The sequence below is a fragment of the Erythranthe guttata genome, chromosome 4, assembly GCF_056151865.1.
Source record: "Erythranthe guttata isolate IM_541 chromosome 4, IM_541, whole genome shotgun sequence".
Taxonomy (NCBI): domain Eukaryota; kingdom Viridiplantae; phylum Streptophyta; class Magnoliopsida; order Lamiales; family Phrymaceae; genus Erythranthe; species Erythranthe guttata.
Genome location: NC_142536.1, coordinates 13127501 through 13144329, shown reverse-complemented (window position 1 = coordinate 13144329; position 16829 = coordinate 13127501). Strand labels below are relative to the sequence as shown.

Below are 16829 nucleotides of genomic sequence, written 5' to 3'. Positions count from 1 at the left end.
CCCAATAAAAAGGGCAAAAGGAATAAAAGAACCAAAAATAAAAATAAAAATAAAAAAATAAAAAATAAAAAACCCTAAAATGGTACAAGTTGATTGATGCAATCTCACTGCAAAATTTTCTGTGTGGTCCTCTGAGTACTAAGCAGAGAAGCTTTAAAGAACCTCCTAAATTGGTCCCTCCTCTATAACTTATTATATCTTCAATAATCTCATCCAGCTAATTTATTTTATTTTATTTTATTTCATTAATTATTTTTTTCAACTTTAATTTAGCATGTGTTAATTAATTAAAACAATGTAATTAAATTTATTCATCAATTATTGTCCCATCTATATGTTCATTAATTCAGAACTAAGAACAATTCGTGCATGCAGCATTAAATTAAAAGTAGTCGATCGTTTTAATAACGTTCGATCTTTTTTCATTAATTTAACCAAATGATGCCCTAATTGTGTGTTTTTTTTAATGTGTGTTCGAGGTGAGCGTGTAGGCATGCAGACTTTTTCGTAATGAAGTTTTATGCTGATAAAGCTATTTATTTGCAGTTGGCAATATATAAAGCAGTAAGTGTAGCTACTAGCTAGGTTGGTCCCGTACGTAATTTGAAGTTATAAAAAAAGTCTATTTATCTTAACAACAATTTATTAGCATCGAAATATACAACCGGAAAAAAAAAACATTACCTTATTTTCAAGTCACGAAATTTTGCCAACTATGGTTGAAAGTGTAATAGAGTTATTAATTATTCGATTAAAAAAATTGCGTATACAATACTCGCCTAAAAAATCATGTGTCGTTACGCGTAGAAGCCACATGGTCGCAAATGCGCCATTCCTTTTCGTTCTTTTAATTCCCCCTTTTACTTTCCTTTGCAACATGGGAGTGGGTATAATATTCTATCATCATCTTCATCTTCTTCTTCTTCTTCTTCTTCAGCTAGGTTGAAACTTTACAAAGTGCGCGCGCGTGCGTGCGTTTGTGTGTGTGTGTTCTCTTCTACTGTTAATTCTTCAACCTCCATAGTTTGTGCAGCTGGTAAAGAAAGGAGATCGATCGAATTCAGGTTTGATCAACAAGAATTAATTTGTTCTTTCTTTCTTTCTTTTCTTTTTCTTTTTTTTTTTTCTCCGATTTCTCTGAATTTTCACCGGAAATGTTGAAATTAAGTTATGTCTATGAGTTCCATTATAAAATATATATTTGACATTATTTTTCATAATTCTTAAATATAATTTGACCTAGAAATTTTCTTGTTGTAGTTTGCAGCAAACCTAATTTCTTGTTACTCCAGCTCATTATTTTTAATTACATTTTAATTTTTTATTTTGACAACAATCTAAGCTTAGATTTGTTGCAGTAAATCTTCATATTTCCTCTTTCTTTCCTTTTCTTTTTCTTTTTTTTTTAATATATTTATTTTAATTTGCTAAAAATGGTAAAAATATGGTTTAATTTGTTGCAGATCAATTTTAATGAAGCAAGTAGAATAAGCATGACAATGAATCCGAAAGAAAAAGATTTCCTCGCAAAGAAAGAATTATGCGGCGACGGAAACAACAAAAAAATCATCGCTACTAGTACTATACCATCTTCATCGAGACAATGGTCCTCGACTCACAGAAACCCAAGAATCGTACGCGTCTCCCGTGCTTTCGGAGGCAAAGACAGACACAGCAAAGTGTGCACCGTTCGAGGATTGAGAGATCGACGGATCAGATTATCCGTACCTACAGCTATCCAGCTCTACGACCTCCAAGACCGGCTCGGCTTGAGCCAGCCGAGCAAAGTCGTCGATTGGCTAATCGAAGCCACCATGAATGATATCGACAAGCTCCCTCCTCTCCCTATGTTGCCCACAAACTTCCCTCAATTCCACCATCAACCAATTACTATCGACAACCAATCGTCGGCTAACAACACTACCAACCAATCCTCTCTATCCCATTTCCTCGCCTCGAATTATCCGTTCGCAAGGCTCGACAAAGAGCGCGATCAAGAAAATCAAGAAAACGATATCCAAGAGGGTTTTGGGGGAATATTTGCACAGAATCTTTTTCCGTTGACCAATATCAACAGTCAATCTTCTTTCGCGAATTTGCCGTTCAATAACGCGTATAATTTCCATTGGGATCCGGCGAGTTTATCTTTGTCGCAATTCGGAGGAGGGTATTCTTTTACGACGAATCAAACGGCTGTTGATGAAGAAAACAATAATAACAATCTTTCGAGTAATAATTCTCAGCTGTACTTCTGCCCTTCGGCATCGAACATAGTACCTTCCGTTATACCGAATAATTTCCCGAACGCATCGTACATGATGAACAACCCTACTTCGTCGTCGTTAATGGATAATATCCACCAAAACCAACTTCTTCCCACAGCCCTTCATCTGAAGAACTTCCCTATGAATGTGGGAAACGACGAAAACGAAAGGCCCGGGAAAAACGACAGGAGTTAATGTTTCTTGAAGACAGTGAGATTTGATCTTCTTACATGTTTTGGAAGAGACAAAGGGTTTTCTGATCATGGTATTGTTGTTATTATTGCAGCTTCAGAGATGATTGGAATGCCATACAGTAAGGGATTCTTGATTCTTTCTGCATTTTATATTTATATTTTTATATTTATATATAAATACTGAGTGATATTATTTTTGCAAGAGACATATATATTTATATTTATTACACTGGAAATGTGTGGTTAATATATATAGTATACTTGTATATGTACTTACATAAAGTTACATTTGTCAGGTTTTAATATATGTTATGATATATTGTTTGGAATAAGTTTGTGTGAATTGATTTGTGTCAGCATTTTTTTTATCCTCCCAGATTTTTAATGTTATTTTCTTTTCATTAAAACTTATATTAATTTACTTTATTATATTACAGGAAGAGAAAAAAAAGACAAAATATAAATAGTCTGTTTCTCAACCTAATGGAGATACTAAAGGTATTTTATAAGCTTAAGATCCATAATTTTGCTGCAAGCTCTTCTTTCTATTTATTTTCATGCTGAATTTGTCAAATTCAGGTTTATAGTGTTTATTGATTTATACAATTTATGTGTCTAGTTTATGATGTCCCTGTTGCTTTTTTTTTTTTCCCCAAAACTTTTCCATAGTGTTTTTTAACATGATTTATTAATTGTGTTTAGGGGTGAAAGTTGGCACGGAAATTCCAATTTCCGTCGGTTACGATATGAAAAGTTCTGATTTTGGAACAACTTTTTTTCATTCCGATTTCAAAAATTTCCAATGTTTTTTTATTGGAATTGAGATTATATAAAAGAAATTGGAATTTCCGATCTCTGATCCGATTTAATTTTCGAAATTAATTTCGAAAAAAATCCGATGTTTTTTTTACAATACACGTATAAATAATATATGTTACATATTACTTATTTTACTTAATACAAAATAAATTAAATATTTAATTATATTTGTAACTTATGGGTCATGTGATCAAAAGACTTTCTTCTGCTATATTTTTACGTTATGGTTCATGTCACCTACAAAAAACCATAATTTCTGGTACAAAATCATAATTTCTTATGTTTATCTTTTATTGTGCAAAGTGCCATAGTATGATGGAAAATTGATTTTTTTAAAAAACTAATTAGATTTAAGTTTTATTTTGCCATTTTGAGATATTGAATTGTTACTAAACTTTTTACTGGATATTATGATGTTGTTTATAATTTCTAAACTGATGTTTTTTAATTGACTCCTAAATAATAGTAGATGTGAAATTTTCTACAATATAATGTTTGATGTCCTCCGACAACAAAATTATTCAAAACATGAATAATTTTGGATATAGTAATTTATAACATTTTTATTTTTCATACTATATAATAAATCAAATATCAACAAGAATATTATTCTTTTTCCATAAATATACTTTATTATGAGCTAATAGAAAAAAAAAGAAAGAGCCTAGATTGATCTCATTACCCATTCTAGAACTATTGACTCATTAACATAACTACAATAAGTACATTTTAAATGATAATTATACCTAGGGGTGTGCGCGGGCCATAAACCCGCGGGTTCTATCAAAACCCGCCCTCGTCCCGTCAAACAACGGTTCTTGATTTTGAATAACCGAACTTGTGGGTTTTTAACGGGTTTATGATAGGCGGGTCCATGGCGGGTTTGTAGTAGGACCCAACCTTTACGGGTCGAAACCCGTTATCGTCTAAACTATTTTTTTTTATATATAATTTATAAGTTTTAAGGGAGAATAATTAGAAACTAAAATGAATAACCTAAAATTTTAAATTGAAACCAAACATAAATAATGTAAATGTCAAGAGTAAATAAAAATTAATATAAAACTGAAAATAACTAATTCATAACTTAAAAGACAAAATTTAAATAAAATAAATATAGCTTTTTCAAGCATAACCAACGCTATTCAGCTCCATTCAACACCATTTTCTTCCTTTTTTTCTGCCGTGTGTTGACCGTTGTATATATATGCTTTTTTTCCTACATTTTCTTAGAGATTTTCATAATCTTTATAGCTATTACTTCCACAATTATAGTTTAGTTGATTTATGTATTTGATACACTAGAGATACTTTATTTATTCATTAATATTATTAATTTATTATACTATATAATGTAAACAAAACGACGTCGTTTTGTATGGCGGGGCGAGACGGGTTTCACGGGTATTAAAAAAAATTGAACCCGTCTAAGACCCAAACCGACGGTTCTTCACCATTTTAGGACCCAATCCTATGGATGGATCTATCCGTCCGGTCCCAACGGGGCGGTTTTTCACGGGTTTGACGGGTGTAGCGGGTTGATGGGTCCGACTTGCTCACCCCTAATTATACCATGGTGACACGACGTCGTTTTCAGTCACAATGAAATTAGAACGACATATTTGAATTTTCAATTATACGATGACGACACGACGTCGTTTCGAGTCACAATGAAATTAGAACGACGCCGTGCGATTTGATTTTTACTGATACGACGACGACGATGACGATGACGACATCGTTTCGAGTCACAGTTGAATTAGAACGATGCCTTTTCAGCGACTGTGCTTCACAAAATTCTAACGGAAGACCAGAGAAATTCAGATTATAATACAAGAATTTAATTGAAGAAAAAATCATTACTTAAATAAATAATTAAAATATAGTGGATTATATGGATTATCCATATAGCTCCTTTAATTCGGACCACTGCAAACGTTTGTGTCTGATCATTTACTTTTGTAAGACTGTTTTGGAAAAATGGTTGAGTAACAGATTAAAGTCATATATCCATTTTTGTTGTGCACAGCTTTTTAAGCCAAATTATATAATTCCAAGTTCTAAACAATCCAACATGAATTTCAACATTTCAGAATAAAACAAATATTGGAAAAATAAAATACATAAGAAATTATACATACATATATTTTCCTTTATATTTCCACACAAATGTATTCGAAATTAATATTATTATTTACTATCAATTTGTAGTTGATCAATAAATAATATAATGAATTAGGGAAATAACAAAAATATCTGGAAGTTTATCATTCAAACATGTTTATAACTTTTAGAAATTGCAAAATGACCCATAAGGTATCCGGCAGATGTCGTATCCGATGTGAAACGTAACGTTAAGAAATTAAAGTTTCCGTGCTAATAGATCAAAAGATAACGAAATAATGCCAAAAAAAATAAAAAAAAGATTACAAATATAATGAACTAGAAAACTTTGGTGTGGTCCTAACTCCTACATCAATTAATTTGAATAAGCAGTAGATGTCGTCGATAATGTACTCGTAATTAATTAATAATATATCACCTTAATTACGGCATGCTCGACCTAATTAATGACAATATATAAAACATATGTACAGACAGTACCTATAAACTATAATTAACTAAACAAGCTATATATAAAACCCTAGAAAGAGTGTGAAGCCAAAAAAAAGGACAAGATATATAAAACACACACACACACACACACACATTATGGAGTGTATATATATATATATGCATGGTTTGATGATATATGAAAAGGAAAGAAGATAAAACTTAAAAAGAGTGATAGACGGAGAACCGTGACTCTAGTACTGGCGATGCCATGAGTTTGCAAGATCCCAAGATAATTTAAACAACACAGTGCCAAGTTGTGGCTGACGAGGACACGCCTCTCATAAAGTTTCAAAACCTTTATTTCCATTATTGTGGTCCTAATTTATTGATTAATTAATTATTATTAGGGGTTTACTATTCATACTGCATTTTTTTTTTCATTTGCAGTGCGATTTACACGAAACACATGCTTCGATTTTGTGAAATCTTCACGAAACAAACCGAAAATTTGTAAATTCCTTTATTTCGTGCTATGAAGCATGAAATGAAGAAGTCCATTTCATACTTTATAGCACGAAACAAAGGCGATTTTTTTTTTTTTTTTGATTAATCATAAACTCATTTTAATTGATGTAATTTGTTAACTAAACAACAACAAAACTTTAAAATTACGTAAAGAAGTAAATTTTATCTCAATTTTTTGTCGAAATTGCTCGTTTAATTAGCGAGAGTTCGAAGAGGGTTTGAGAGGATTTTGGTTTTTTGAATAAAAGTTACAAATGAAATAAAGTCGCACTCATGTAAGCCAGTAAAATACGCACTATGATTAGTATTTCAGCTAATATTAATACCAAAACTTGTACGATATAAGTATATATTCATACACTCCTACATAAGGTGAACGGGCCGTTGAGTCACCATGATTTACATTCCTCCATCAAATACTTGTCGGACCAAGGGATGAGGGCCCTGAGGGCGAGGGATTTTGCTTTTTGGTACAAAATTGGAACAAAAAATTTCGAATTCCATCAATTTCGATATGAAGATTTTTTAATTATGTAATAATATTTTTTTTTAATTCTGAATTCTGAAACTTCTGATTTTGTAATAACTTTTTTCATCCCAATTTAGTTTTCAAAATTTTGATTTCTGATTTCTCTGATTTTTTTTTCAACGGAATTGATATTAGTTTTTCACTTTCGTAAAGAATTGAAAATTTCGAAAGTGCTAATTTCCAATTGTACATGTCTGATTTTCGTTCCTATGAATCAATGGTTTACGGAGGTTCGTTGACCGCTTTAATAAGTATTTTGAAAAAAAATAATTATGTATTTAATTTTCTACTTAAAATAATAAAAGTAAAATAAAAATGTGCCAATGATACCACTTGAAACTCCATAATCCTAGAAATTATGCATTATGAGTGGGTATTTTAGGTTTTATCGGATGAAATACACTAGAGTACATAAATAAATATAGAAACTATATATTAGTTGAAGACAAACTAACAAAAAGATGCAGTGCAGTCTCCACTGGGGTCCACCCTTGTATGTTGGATGACAAAAAAACTCGATCCGATCCGTTCGCTACACATGGCTATTCGTTCCGCCACGGTATTCGTATGGTTATAGTTTCACCCTCTAGGTTATGGGGTACGTACGTGTTGTTTGGATAGTAAACTAAAAGCCTCGCTTTTATCTATATAAAAAAATATTTTGAATAAAGGTTATTCATTTCATTCATTTGCGAGAATCAATGCATGTGTGTTTTAAGTACTTTTAGTTAGATATTGATTAAAATTGTCAATTAATTAAATGTACAAATCTATTATTCTACTAGTATTCAAAATGGTGTGCTACTTATACGGCGCACATAAAGATCGTTTCAAAAGTTCGTTTAGAATATAAAGATTAAACTTTCACAATTTAGATGGAACTTGACTAATTTTATTGGTTAAAGATTATAGCGCAGTATTTTAGTGATTGGTCTTGATCACGGTAAATAGAGAATAGCTTTTTGTAGTTATCTATTTGACTTATTGTGTTTGCACATCCGACATGTGTTGAACATGACAAAGTGAAATAAAATTTAAATTTTCATCACTGATTAAATATGAAACTATATTAGTTCTAGTTTACAAGAAATTACTTAACCTCTTAATCCCTAGATAATTAACATACACGTTTAGTTGGTGATCTCTAAAAGATGTCACAGTGGGAGAGATTCCTATATTAAGTCAAATGAGCCCCAGTGCATTGTAGAGACAGTAAGAATTAATAGGTGAAAATTAATTATCGAAAGGAATTCGCATCTCTGAAATATGGGATTGAATGATAACCCTTCAGTAGCTTATGAGTTTTTTTTTATGTCAGAAACCCGTTTGAGTGGATTTCTTGTCCAGCATACACAAATAAATTAAGTGGGAAATATATATATATATATATATATATATATATATATATATATATATATATATATATATATATATATATATATATATATATATATATATATATATATATATATATATATATATATATATATATGTATATATGTGTGTGTGTGTGTGTGTGTGTGTGTAACGGCGTGAAATCATATGAAATAATCTTTGTATCATCTAGATTTGCGCATTGAAATATTTAGCACAAAGAAGAAAGAATTCATTTGCAACAATTTTAATGTGTAAAATGCTAGATGCATTTTATCGACAAAATGACAACTTGAAATTATTATATATATGTTGCAAATAAGTACAAGAGAAAATGTCCAAGAAGGACACATTGCATATTAGATTTTTCCATAGAAGGCTTATAAACAAATATCTTCGATGGACAAATTTTACATTGTGATTGCATCGTGAATCCCTAAATGGGTGAAAAATGATTATGGTACACAACTAACCAATTAAATTTTATACATATAAGATGGGGAGACATATATGTTGGTTCGAATGATTAACACCCCAAGAAGTGGGCGAATATCGTGTAACTAAAGTCTACTAGCGTTAGTAGCATCATTCTCTCACCCTATTACTTATCTCATTCGATGAAATGATTCGTCTTCAAGACAATGTTGGGGAATGCCTCAACCCCAATATCTATTACTATATATGATTTGAGAATTTTATGCCAACTATGGTGGCATAAATGAAATTCATATTTGGATAGGAAAATCACTGATGATTACACGGTAGCTATCGAGATCATTTTAATTCGAACCATTATGTGGCAATAAATAGTTGAGTGGCAAATAAATCATGGTTAGCTTGCTCTATAAGTGAATAGAGAGGCCTTTGAGAACTATTAGTTCTCAATTTTGTTGTTGTACCGATATACTATCTTAAAGAATTGAAAATTATTTTCGAATGAATATTCATGTACCAAATTAATGTTAATATTGAGTTTGAAAATAAAGTGGACAAGTAGTATTCAATACTCCTTCCACATTGTGAAACTCAAAAACACGCGATATCTCTATGTAGGACATTTATATTGAAATAAATAATGAGCTCAAACACATAAAGTATTATAACAAACTTTATTGATGCAATATAGAAAATTCTCTATAAGCTACATGGTACATGAAAAGATATGGATCTCTATAAGAGATCGTACCCACAAAGGCTACAGTCCCCATTTATATGAATATAATTTTCTAAGGGAAATCCGGTAGTAGAAAGTGTACTAGTGAGCTCTTGATTGATTATAAAGAAATATGGGGAGTACTTAAGATTTTGTCGAATAACTATATATACAATTATTTTTATAATGTGAAGAGCTTGAAGATCATAAATCTTAATAGATGCCGACATGTAATTGGTATGATTTTTGCAATAAAGTTAAGCAAAAATAGTTTCTCTTCTTTTTTGTTATTTTCTTAGTTTAGATTTAGATGTTCGTGTAGGCACGATCCCACAATCGTAGAAAAATAAGTCCATGATATACAATAGAAGATTAGGGTTTTTAGCTCTGAAATTTTCGAGAAGATTGGAGTGGTGGGAGGCCCTCGTTTGTGCGCCGAAGATAGTATGGAGCTTTGTTGGGCTAAATACCTAACACGCAAGTACACGTATCGCAAACAAGTAGTAATAGTGGACTCGTAAGAGTCGGATGTCGATCCCACAGGAATACTCAAATTACCTAATCTTAAGTACCAAATTCTAACAATTATGATTTTTATCTAGCCTACGCACGGTTGTCAAATTTAATCAACTAAATAATTAAACTAAATACAAAACAAATAAACACGAGAAAATATTAATAAAACGGATCTAGAATTTTATCTTCCCCATATGCGATAATTCATCACCCAATTAAACCTCTATTATGCAAGTTACGATTCCCGATTACTAACCCGAGACACTCAATTACTCATAACCCGCTGTCGCGTGTATTATGAGTCTATTATTTATAACCGATTCGCTATATGTCTATGCAAACCAATTATGAATAAAACATTAAACAACAAGTCTCGTAAACGGCTACCTAAAGTATTATCTGTATGTCTGCGATAATACATGCAATTAACACACTCATCCGGTGAAAACTACTCGAAGATTCTTCTATCCATGTTCTAATTATTAAAACGATCTGTCAATCAATTCTAACAATAACACATAGCAACATAAATTCGCTAGGTTCATGCGCTAAATAAGATTAGATAGAAGAAATAATCATGGAATTTAAACTTGCATAATATTAGAAAAATAGGTTCGAATCACCACATATGGTTCCAACAAAATCCTAGATTAAAAACTTAGCTACTCGCAATTCTTATGATAAACAAAATAAATAAGAAAAACTATGCTTGAGGCTTCGTTGATCTTCGTTCTTCGCGTTCTGTGGTGTAAAATTTCGTGCTTATGGTGTAGAGACATGTTGCTTTTATAGGTTTTTTTTGATAAGGAAGTAGTGGAAACCTAATTAGGAATCAATTTCCGCCACTTTCCCCCATCACGATTTGTTCTTCGATTTTTGCCATGTTGGAGTCTGAATTTCAGAATGTTGCGTGAAATAAGAATTGTAGCCCATACAATTAGCTTTCGCCGCCAAAATCAGCTGATTCGGAGTTCGTATGAGAAAGATAGGTCTATTCTATGCTACACCCGATTAAGTTCACCGGGTGTCTAAGATTTTGACATGTGGCAATTAGTAAATTAATTAGTTAATTATATATTTTTAATTATTGTGAAAATAATTATTGAAATAATCAATTTAAAATAGGTAATTAGGACCCTCTCTCCAAATCTTGCCTATTTTTTTCTCCAATTACTCCATAATCGTCTCTTTCACCCGCTATTGCACTTCTTCTTCTTCGTGGTTCGATTGATTTTTGGCTTTTGGTTTTCTTTCTTCTGGTTTCCGCAAACGAAACTGTTGGAAATCTGCTGCAGAAATCGAATAATAATTCGTCGAATAGGTAAGGTGAGGCGCGGACAAGGTTGCTCTCTTAAGACGAATTTCATGATCCCTTCTCGAAGAGGTGCATAAAGGTCTCAATCGTGTCGCCTATGGGATACAACAGCCCAGCCTATTTCGTTGCTGTAGCTTCACAAGAAACTGCACTTTCGAGCGAAGCAGAAGCTTGCACCCGACACTTACAAGAACTCGAAATTTAGAATAATTTTTTGGAAAGAAAATGTGGAAGAAAAATGTTGGTTGAAAAGTGTGCCAAGTCTGAAATAAGATGGCTCCTTTTATAGGTGCCAATTCGTGGTGCTGGTAATTATTGAGGTCAATGACCACACTTACAATTGCCATAATGATTCTTTATTTGGAATTTGAATAGCTGATATGTAACTTCAAAAAATGCATGATAGTGCATAAAGAATGTTTAATATTTGGTCAAAAATGAATTAAAGGAGAATTTGAAAATCAAATTCTACAACTGTCAATCATATAATTTTTTATTGCACGTGTATATAATGAAATGCATATGATAAGATGAGTGGTGCACAATTTAGAAACTCATATCTCCTCCTCCACTTTCGTCTCGGGAATTTTATAAAATATTCCAACAGAAACTCTGTAACGAATCTCCAACATTCCTTGGTATGAACAAATTAGCTCTATTATTCACGTAAAATGCAAGGAATTCTTTGTGATAAAACATGAGTGCAAGTTTATATATCTCACGCATATGCATTATGAGAGAAACCCTATATCATTAAAAATCATAGATTTCAACACACCACTAATAAGTAAAGACATGTCAGTAAGATCATTGTTATGTAGTTATTGGATATACATGTTCTATAAAATTATTATTTTTTATTTATTAAATTTGATTTTATTAGTTGTTTACAGGTATGGAACAAAATTCATTATCCAACGACGATAATGCAAATTGCGGTTCAAAGGTACATAACAAATCTTTGATAGAGGAATTTGAGCATAAGTACTTAACAGTTGGGCAAATAGTAAGAAGTCCTGAAAATGCATATCTATTATATTGTGAATATGGGCGCATTAAATGTTTTAGTGTGAGAAAAGGAAAGCAAGAGTATTTTCATGATAATAGTAGAGAACTTTATATAAAGGAGTTTGAATGTTCTTGTAAAGGTACAAAGGATGAAAAACGTAGTAATAAAGGTAAACAACCAATATACTTAAAGATGGAAACGAGATTTGGTTGTAGAGCGAGGCTTAGAGTTGGAAGAAAACAGAATGAAGAGTTATATGTTTAGATCGGCTCGTAATATTTCATATGTTAAAGGAGATACTTTAAAAACACTGGTGGATGCTGGATTTTCAATAGCTAACGCGTATTCTTATATCCAACAAGAATCACATGGGAGGGAAAATGTAGATTTTGCTAAAAAAGATGCATATAATTATATTAATCGATTAGCAAAAGATCATAAACAAGTTGATGATGGTGATGCTGCTGAACTAATTCAATATTTTAAGAATAAATCGAATGAAGATGCATTATTCTATTGGGATTTCCAGGTTGATGAAAATAATAGGATGTGTAACTTTTGTTTTTAGAGATGGTCGGTGCCGCCTTGATTATGAAGCTTTTGGTGATGTTCTTTCAATTGATACAACTTATAAAACCAATTAATACAATTTGATTTGTACACCTTTCACCAGCATTAATCATCATAAGAACAATGTGATGTTTGGGTTGGCTTTTATATCAAATGAAACAGAGCCGTATTTTTAATGGTTATTTAGTACGTTTCTTGAGTCTATGGGTGGTAAGCAACCTGAAAGTGTCTTCACGGATCAATGTCAAGCAATGATGAATGCAGTTGAAATTGTATTTCCAAATTCGCTACATCGGTTGTGTCAGTGGCATATATGTCAAAACACTCCCTCGCATTTCGGTAGTTTAAATAATAATTATGAGTTTAAGAATATGTTTTATAAGTGTATGGAATTTTGTGAATCTGAAGAAGAGTTCGAGAATGTATGGAGTAAAATGATCGCTGATTACAATCTGTATGACCATTCATGGTTGAACAACATGTACACGTTGAGAAATAAGTGGTCTAAGGCATTTAGTAAACATAGATTTAGTGCTGGACTTAAAGCTACATCAAGAAGGGAGGGCACAAACTCTATTTTGAAAGTTGATGGTAAAAGTACACATAGATTGTTTGAGTGTGTTGTTCGATTCGAAAAAGTTCAGAAAACGTGGCGTCAAGATGAAAGAGAAAATGATTTTAAAGAACCGACCCGTATAATTTTATTATATTTTATAAGTAATCTATACATAAAAATTAATTTATGATTTCATTTATCAAACTTTCTATTTTTATCGTGACTATTCTCATTTACCCATTTTTCATCATATAATTTTTTGAATCTCATTTCTCGTAATTAAAATCTATCAGTTGTCGACCGCCGCTAGTTGTCTAGCCTTTTGATCTTTAATTACTTATCGTAGAAGTTAAATATAATTAATTATATAATTTATTATTCACTTTATATCACTTGTAGAAGTATTTTAAAATATTGTATTTTAATTTGAAGATTATTTTGTTAAAATATAGAAGCAAAATATTATTAAAATTAAAATATAATAAACTTTTTTTTTATGTTAAAGGGTCTAGCAGGTCAGAATCGTTTAATTCGGGTATGGGTTGGGGCGGGTCTGGGTTTAAGCTGAACTGGGTTGGGGTGGGTGTGGGTTTTATATATTTTTCACGGGTTGGTCTCGGTTTAGGCAAACCCGGCCCAGAAACGTCCCATTGACATTAGGGGTGTGCACGGGTCGGTTCGGTTTGGTTTTTGGCAAAAACCGAGCATGAACCGAATACATCAATTTTTGTAAAATTAAAAACCATACATGTCAGTTTTTCATCGGTTCGGTGTCTTTCGGTTTTGGTTTGGTTTCGGTTTTTTTTGGTTCGATTTCGGTTATTTTTTGGTTCAAGAGTAACTATATATTCAAGTTATACAAACAAAAGAATCCAATTACGATTACTTTCACAACTAACTAATGCAACGAAATATAAAATCGTTAATCCCCACTGGACTTAACGTAATTTAGATGATGTATTATGCTTTGTTTTTTTTTTTCTCCTTTCATTAACCACATTATTAAAACCAAATAATACCATGAACTAAAGTAAAATTTTAGTTACTATATAAATAAAATACAATTTCTCAATTTATGAACAAATGCTTAGAATGAGACAAGTAATTGAAAAATAGAAAGTAAAACTTAGAGTAAAATAATGCATATATTACATAAAATAAAGTCATTATTAATTAATTGAGGGGCCTATAATAAATATAAAATTTATAATATAAAAAATTAATGTTACTGTATACAGATTTTTTTTATATAATATATAATACGTATTAATGTAAAAAAAAAAAAAGAAAAAGAAAAAAGTGTACAGGTGGGCCCCCACTTAATCTGGGCCCTAGGCAACTGCCTAATTGGCCTAGTGGTTGGGCCGGCCCTGATAGTAATATTACTCTATTACACAATAATAATGAGTTTTGTTGTGTTAATATTACTGTGCTAGAGATTAATATAGCAATATTACTGTGTTAAGCTGTAACTTAGTTAATTATACTGTGTTTAACAGTAACATAGTTAATATTACTGTCAATCACAACGATATTGCTGTTTAAACGAAGAAAAAAATGTTACAGAAAGAAAAAAAAAATCGAAAAAGTCAACGCCGGAATCCGGCGGCAAAAAAAAATTGCTGAAAAAAAAATTTGAACAAAAATTGTTTTGGGTCAAAATTGAATAATTTGTGAAATTTGGGATCAAATTGAGGTTAAATTAAATTAATGATGAAATTGGAGCATATTAAAGTATGAGGGGCTATTTTAATCTTTTAAAAAAATTGGACCATGTATGGATTTATTTGTAAATGAGTTTTTTGTCTGGATTCCTTTATGAATAATTATCCATTGACGAGCTTATTTGTAATGAATCCTAATCTATATAATCTATAAAGGGAGAATACACAATTGAAGTTTTGACATCTTTAATTTTGATCCCAAATCTTTTCATCTCTTCTATTTGTGAACTTTTTTCCTTAATTAGTCTTTATTATATTTTGTCGTATTTATTATTTAACTTATTTCAAAAAAAATATTTCTTTATTACATTTATGTTAATTATAAAATAAATCTTATATTGACATTTAATAAGGAAATTTCGAATTTCCTTTGATTTGGCCAATCATATCTTTTATTTTTCCTTACAAATTTGAATATCAGCATTTATGTTAATTGTATAATAAATGGTTATTTCCTTATTTATACATATTTAACTTAATTATCATACTCGATACAAGTATAAAACCACATTTTCCATCCAACACCAAAGTAAAATTGTCCACCCGTTTTTATCTTCATCTTCACCTCACTCCGACGCCAGAAGCAAGAAATGAAAGAAGAAAAAAGTTGGCTGATGATATTTTGTTAGTGTTATTTTTTCCGTTTTTATTATTATAATTTTTATACAATTTTATATCAATGATGCTTTATCTTTTTTATTTACTTATTTATTTCTATTGCTTTCAAGAAATATTTTAAATTACCATTCTATTTTATTTCATTTTTGTAATATATCCATTCAAATCTTTATACATTTTTTAATGAGTTTGACTTATTCTTGTTTATATTATGTTATTTTAGTTTTGGTTTTATTTTCATATTTTAAACAACTCCCAATATTAATGATGTTTATTTTCATATAATCTATATAATATATAAAGGGAGAATACACAATTGAAGTTTTGACATCTTCAATTTTGATCCCAAATCTTTTCATCTCTTCTATTTGTGAACTTCTTTCCTTAATTAGTCTATATTATATTTTATCATATTTATTATTTAACTTATTTAAAAAAAATGATTTCTTTATTACATTTATGTTAATTATAAAATAAATTTTATATTGATATTTAATAAGGAAATTTCGAACTTCCTTTGATTTGGCTAATCATATCTTTTATTTTTTCTTACAAATTTGAATATCAACATTATGTTAATTATATAATAAATGGTTATTTCCTTGTTTATACATATTTAACTTACTTATCATACTCAATACAAGTATAAAACCACATTTAATATCCAACACTGAAGCAAAATTGTCCACCCGTTTTTATCTCCATCTTCACCTCACTCCGACGCCAGAAGCAAGAAATGAAAGAAGAAAAAAGTTGGCTAATGATATTTTGTTAGTGTTATTTTTTCCGTTTTTATTATTATAATCTTTATAAAATTTTACTTCAATGATGCTTTATCATTTTTATTTACTTATTTATTTTTATTGCTTTCAAAAGATATTTTAAATTACCATTCTATTTTATTTCATTTTTTTAATATTTCCATTCAAATCTTTATACATTTTTTTTAATGAGTTTGAATTATTCTTTTTGTATATTATGTTATTTTACTTTTGGTTTTATTTTCATATTTTAAACAACTCCCGATATTAATGCTATTTATTTTAATATAATTTTATTTCAATAATTTTGTAGCATTTTATTATTGTTTCCCATCATTTTCAATAT

At 30.4% G+C, this 16829-nt stretch overlaps 1 protein-coding gene and 1 pseudogene across 2 annotated transcripts; both read left to right on the top strand.

Moving 5' to 3' along the window:
- The first annotated feature begins 583 nt into the window (after positions 1 to 583).
- LOC105973552 (transcription factor TCP5) lies at positions 584 to 3226 on the top strand. 2 transcript variants are annotated; one of them, XR_016030859.1, is made up of 3 exons: positions 800 to 1064; positions 1464 to 2577; positions 2896 to 3226. XR_016030859.1 is itself a non-coding variant. In XM_012998587.2 (2 exons), exon 2 carries the CDS (start codon positions 1494 to 1496, stop codon positions 2457 to 2459), a length of 966 nt encoding a protein of 321 aa, XP_012854041.2. In that variant the 5' UTR covers positions 584 to 1064; positions 1464 to 1493; the 3' UTR covers positions 2460 to 2790. The 2 variants fall into 2 exon arrangements, 1 of the variants encoding a protein (XP_012854041.2); XM_012998587.2 differs by lacking the exon at positions 2896 to 3226 and having other exon boundaries at positions 584 to 1064; positions 1464 to 2790.
- A 9498-nt stretch (positions 3227 to 12724) lies between these two features.
- The window catches only part of LOC148771163 (protein FAR-RED ELONGATED HYPOCOTYL 3-like), a 7947-nt pseudogene continuing 3842 nt past the window's right edge, over positions 12725 to 16829 (top strand).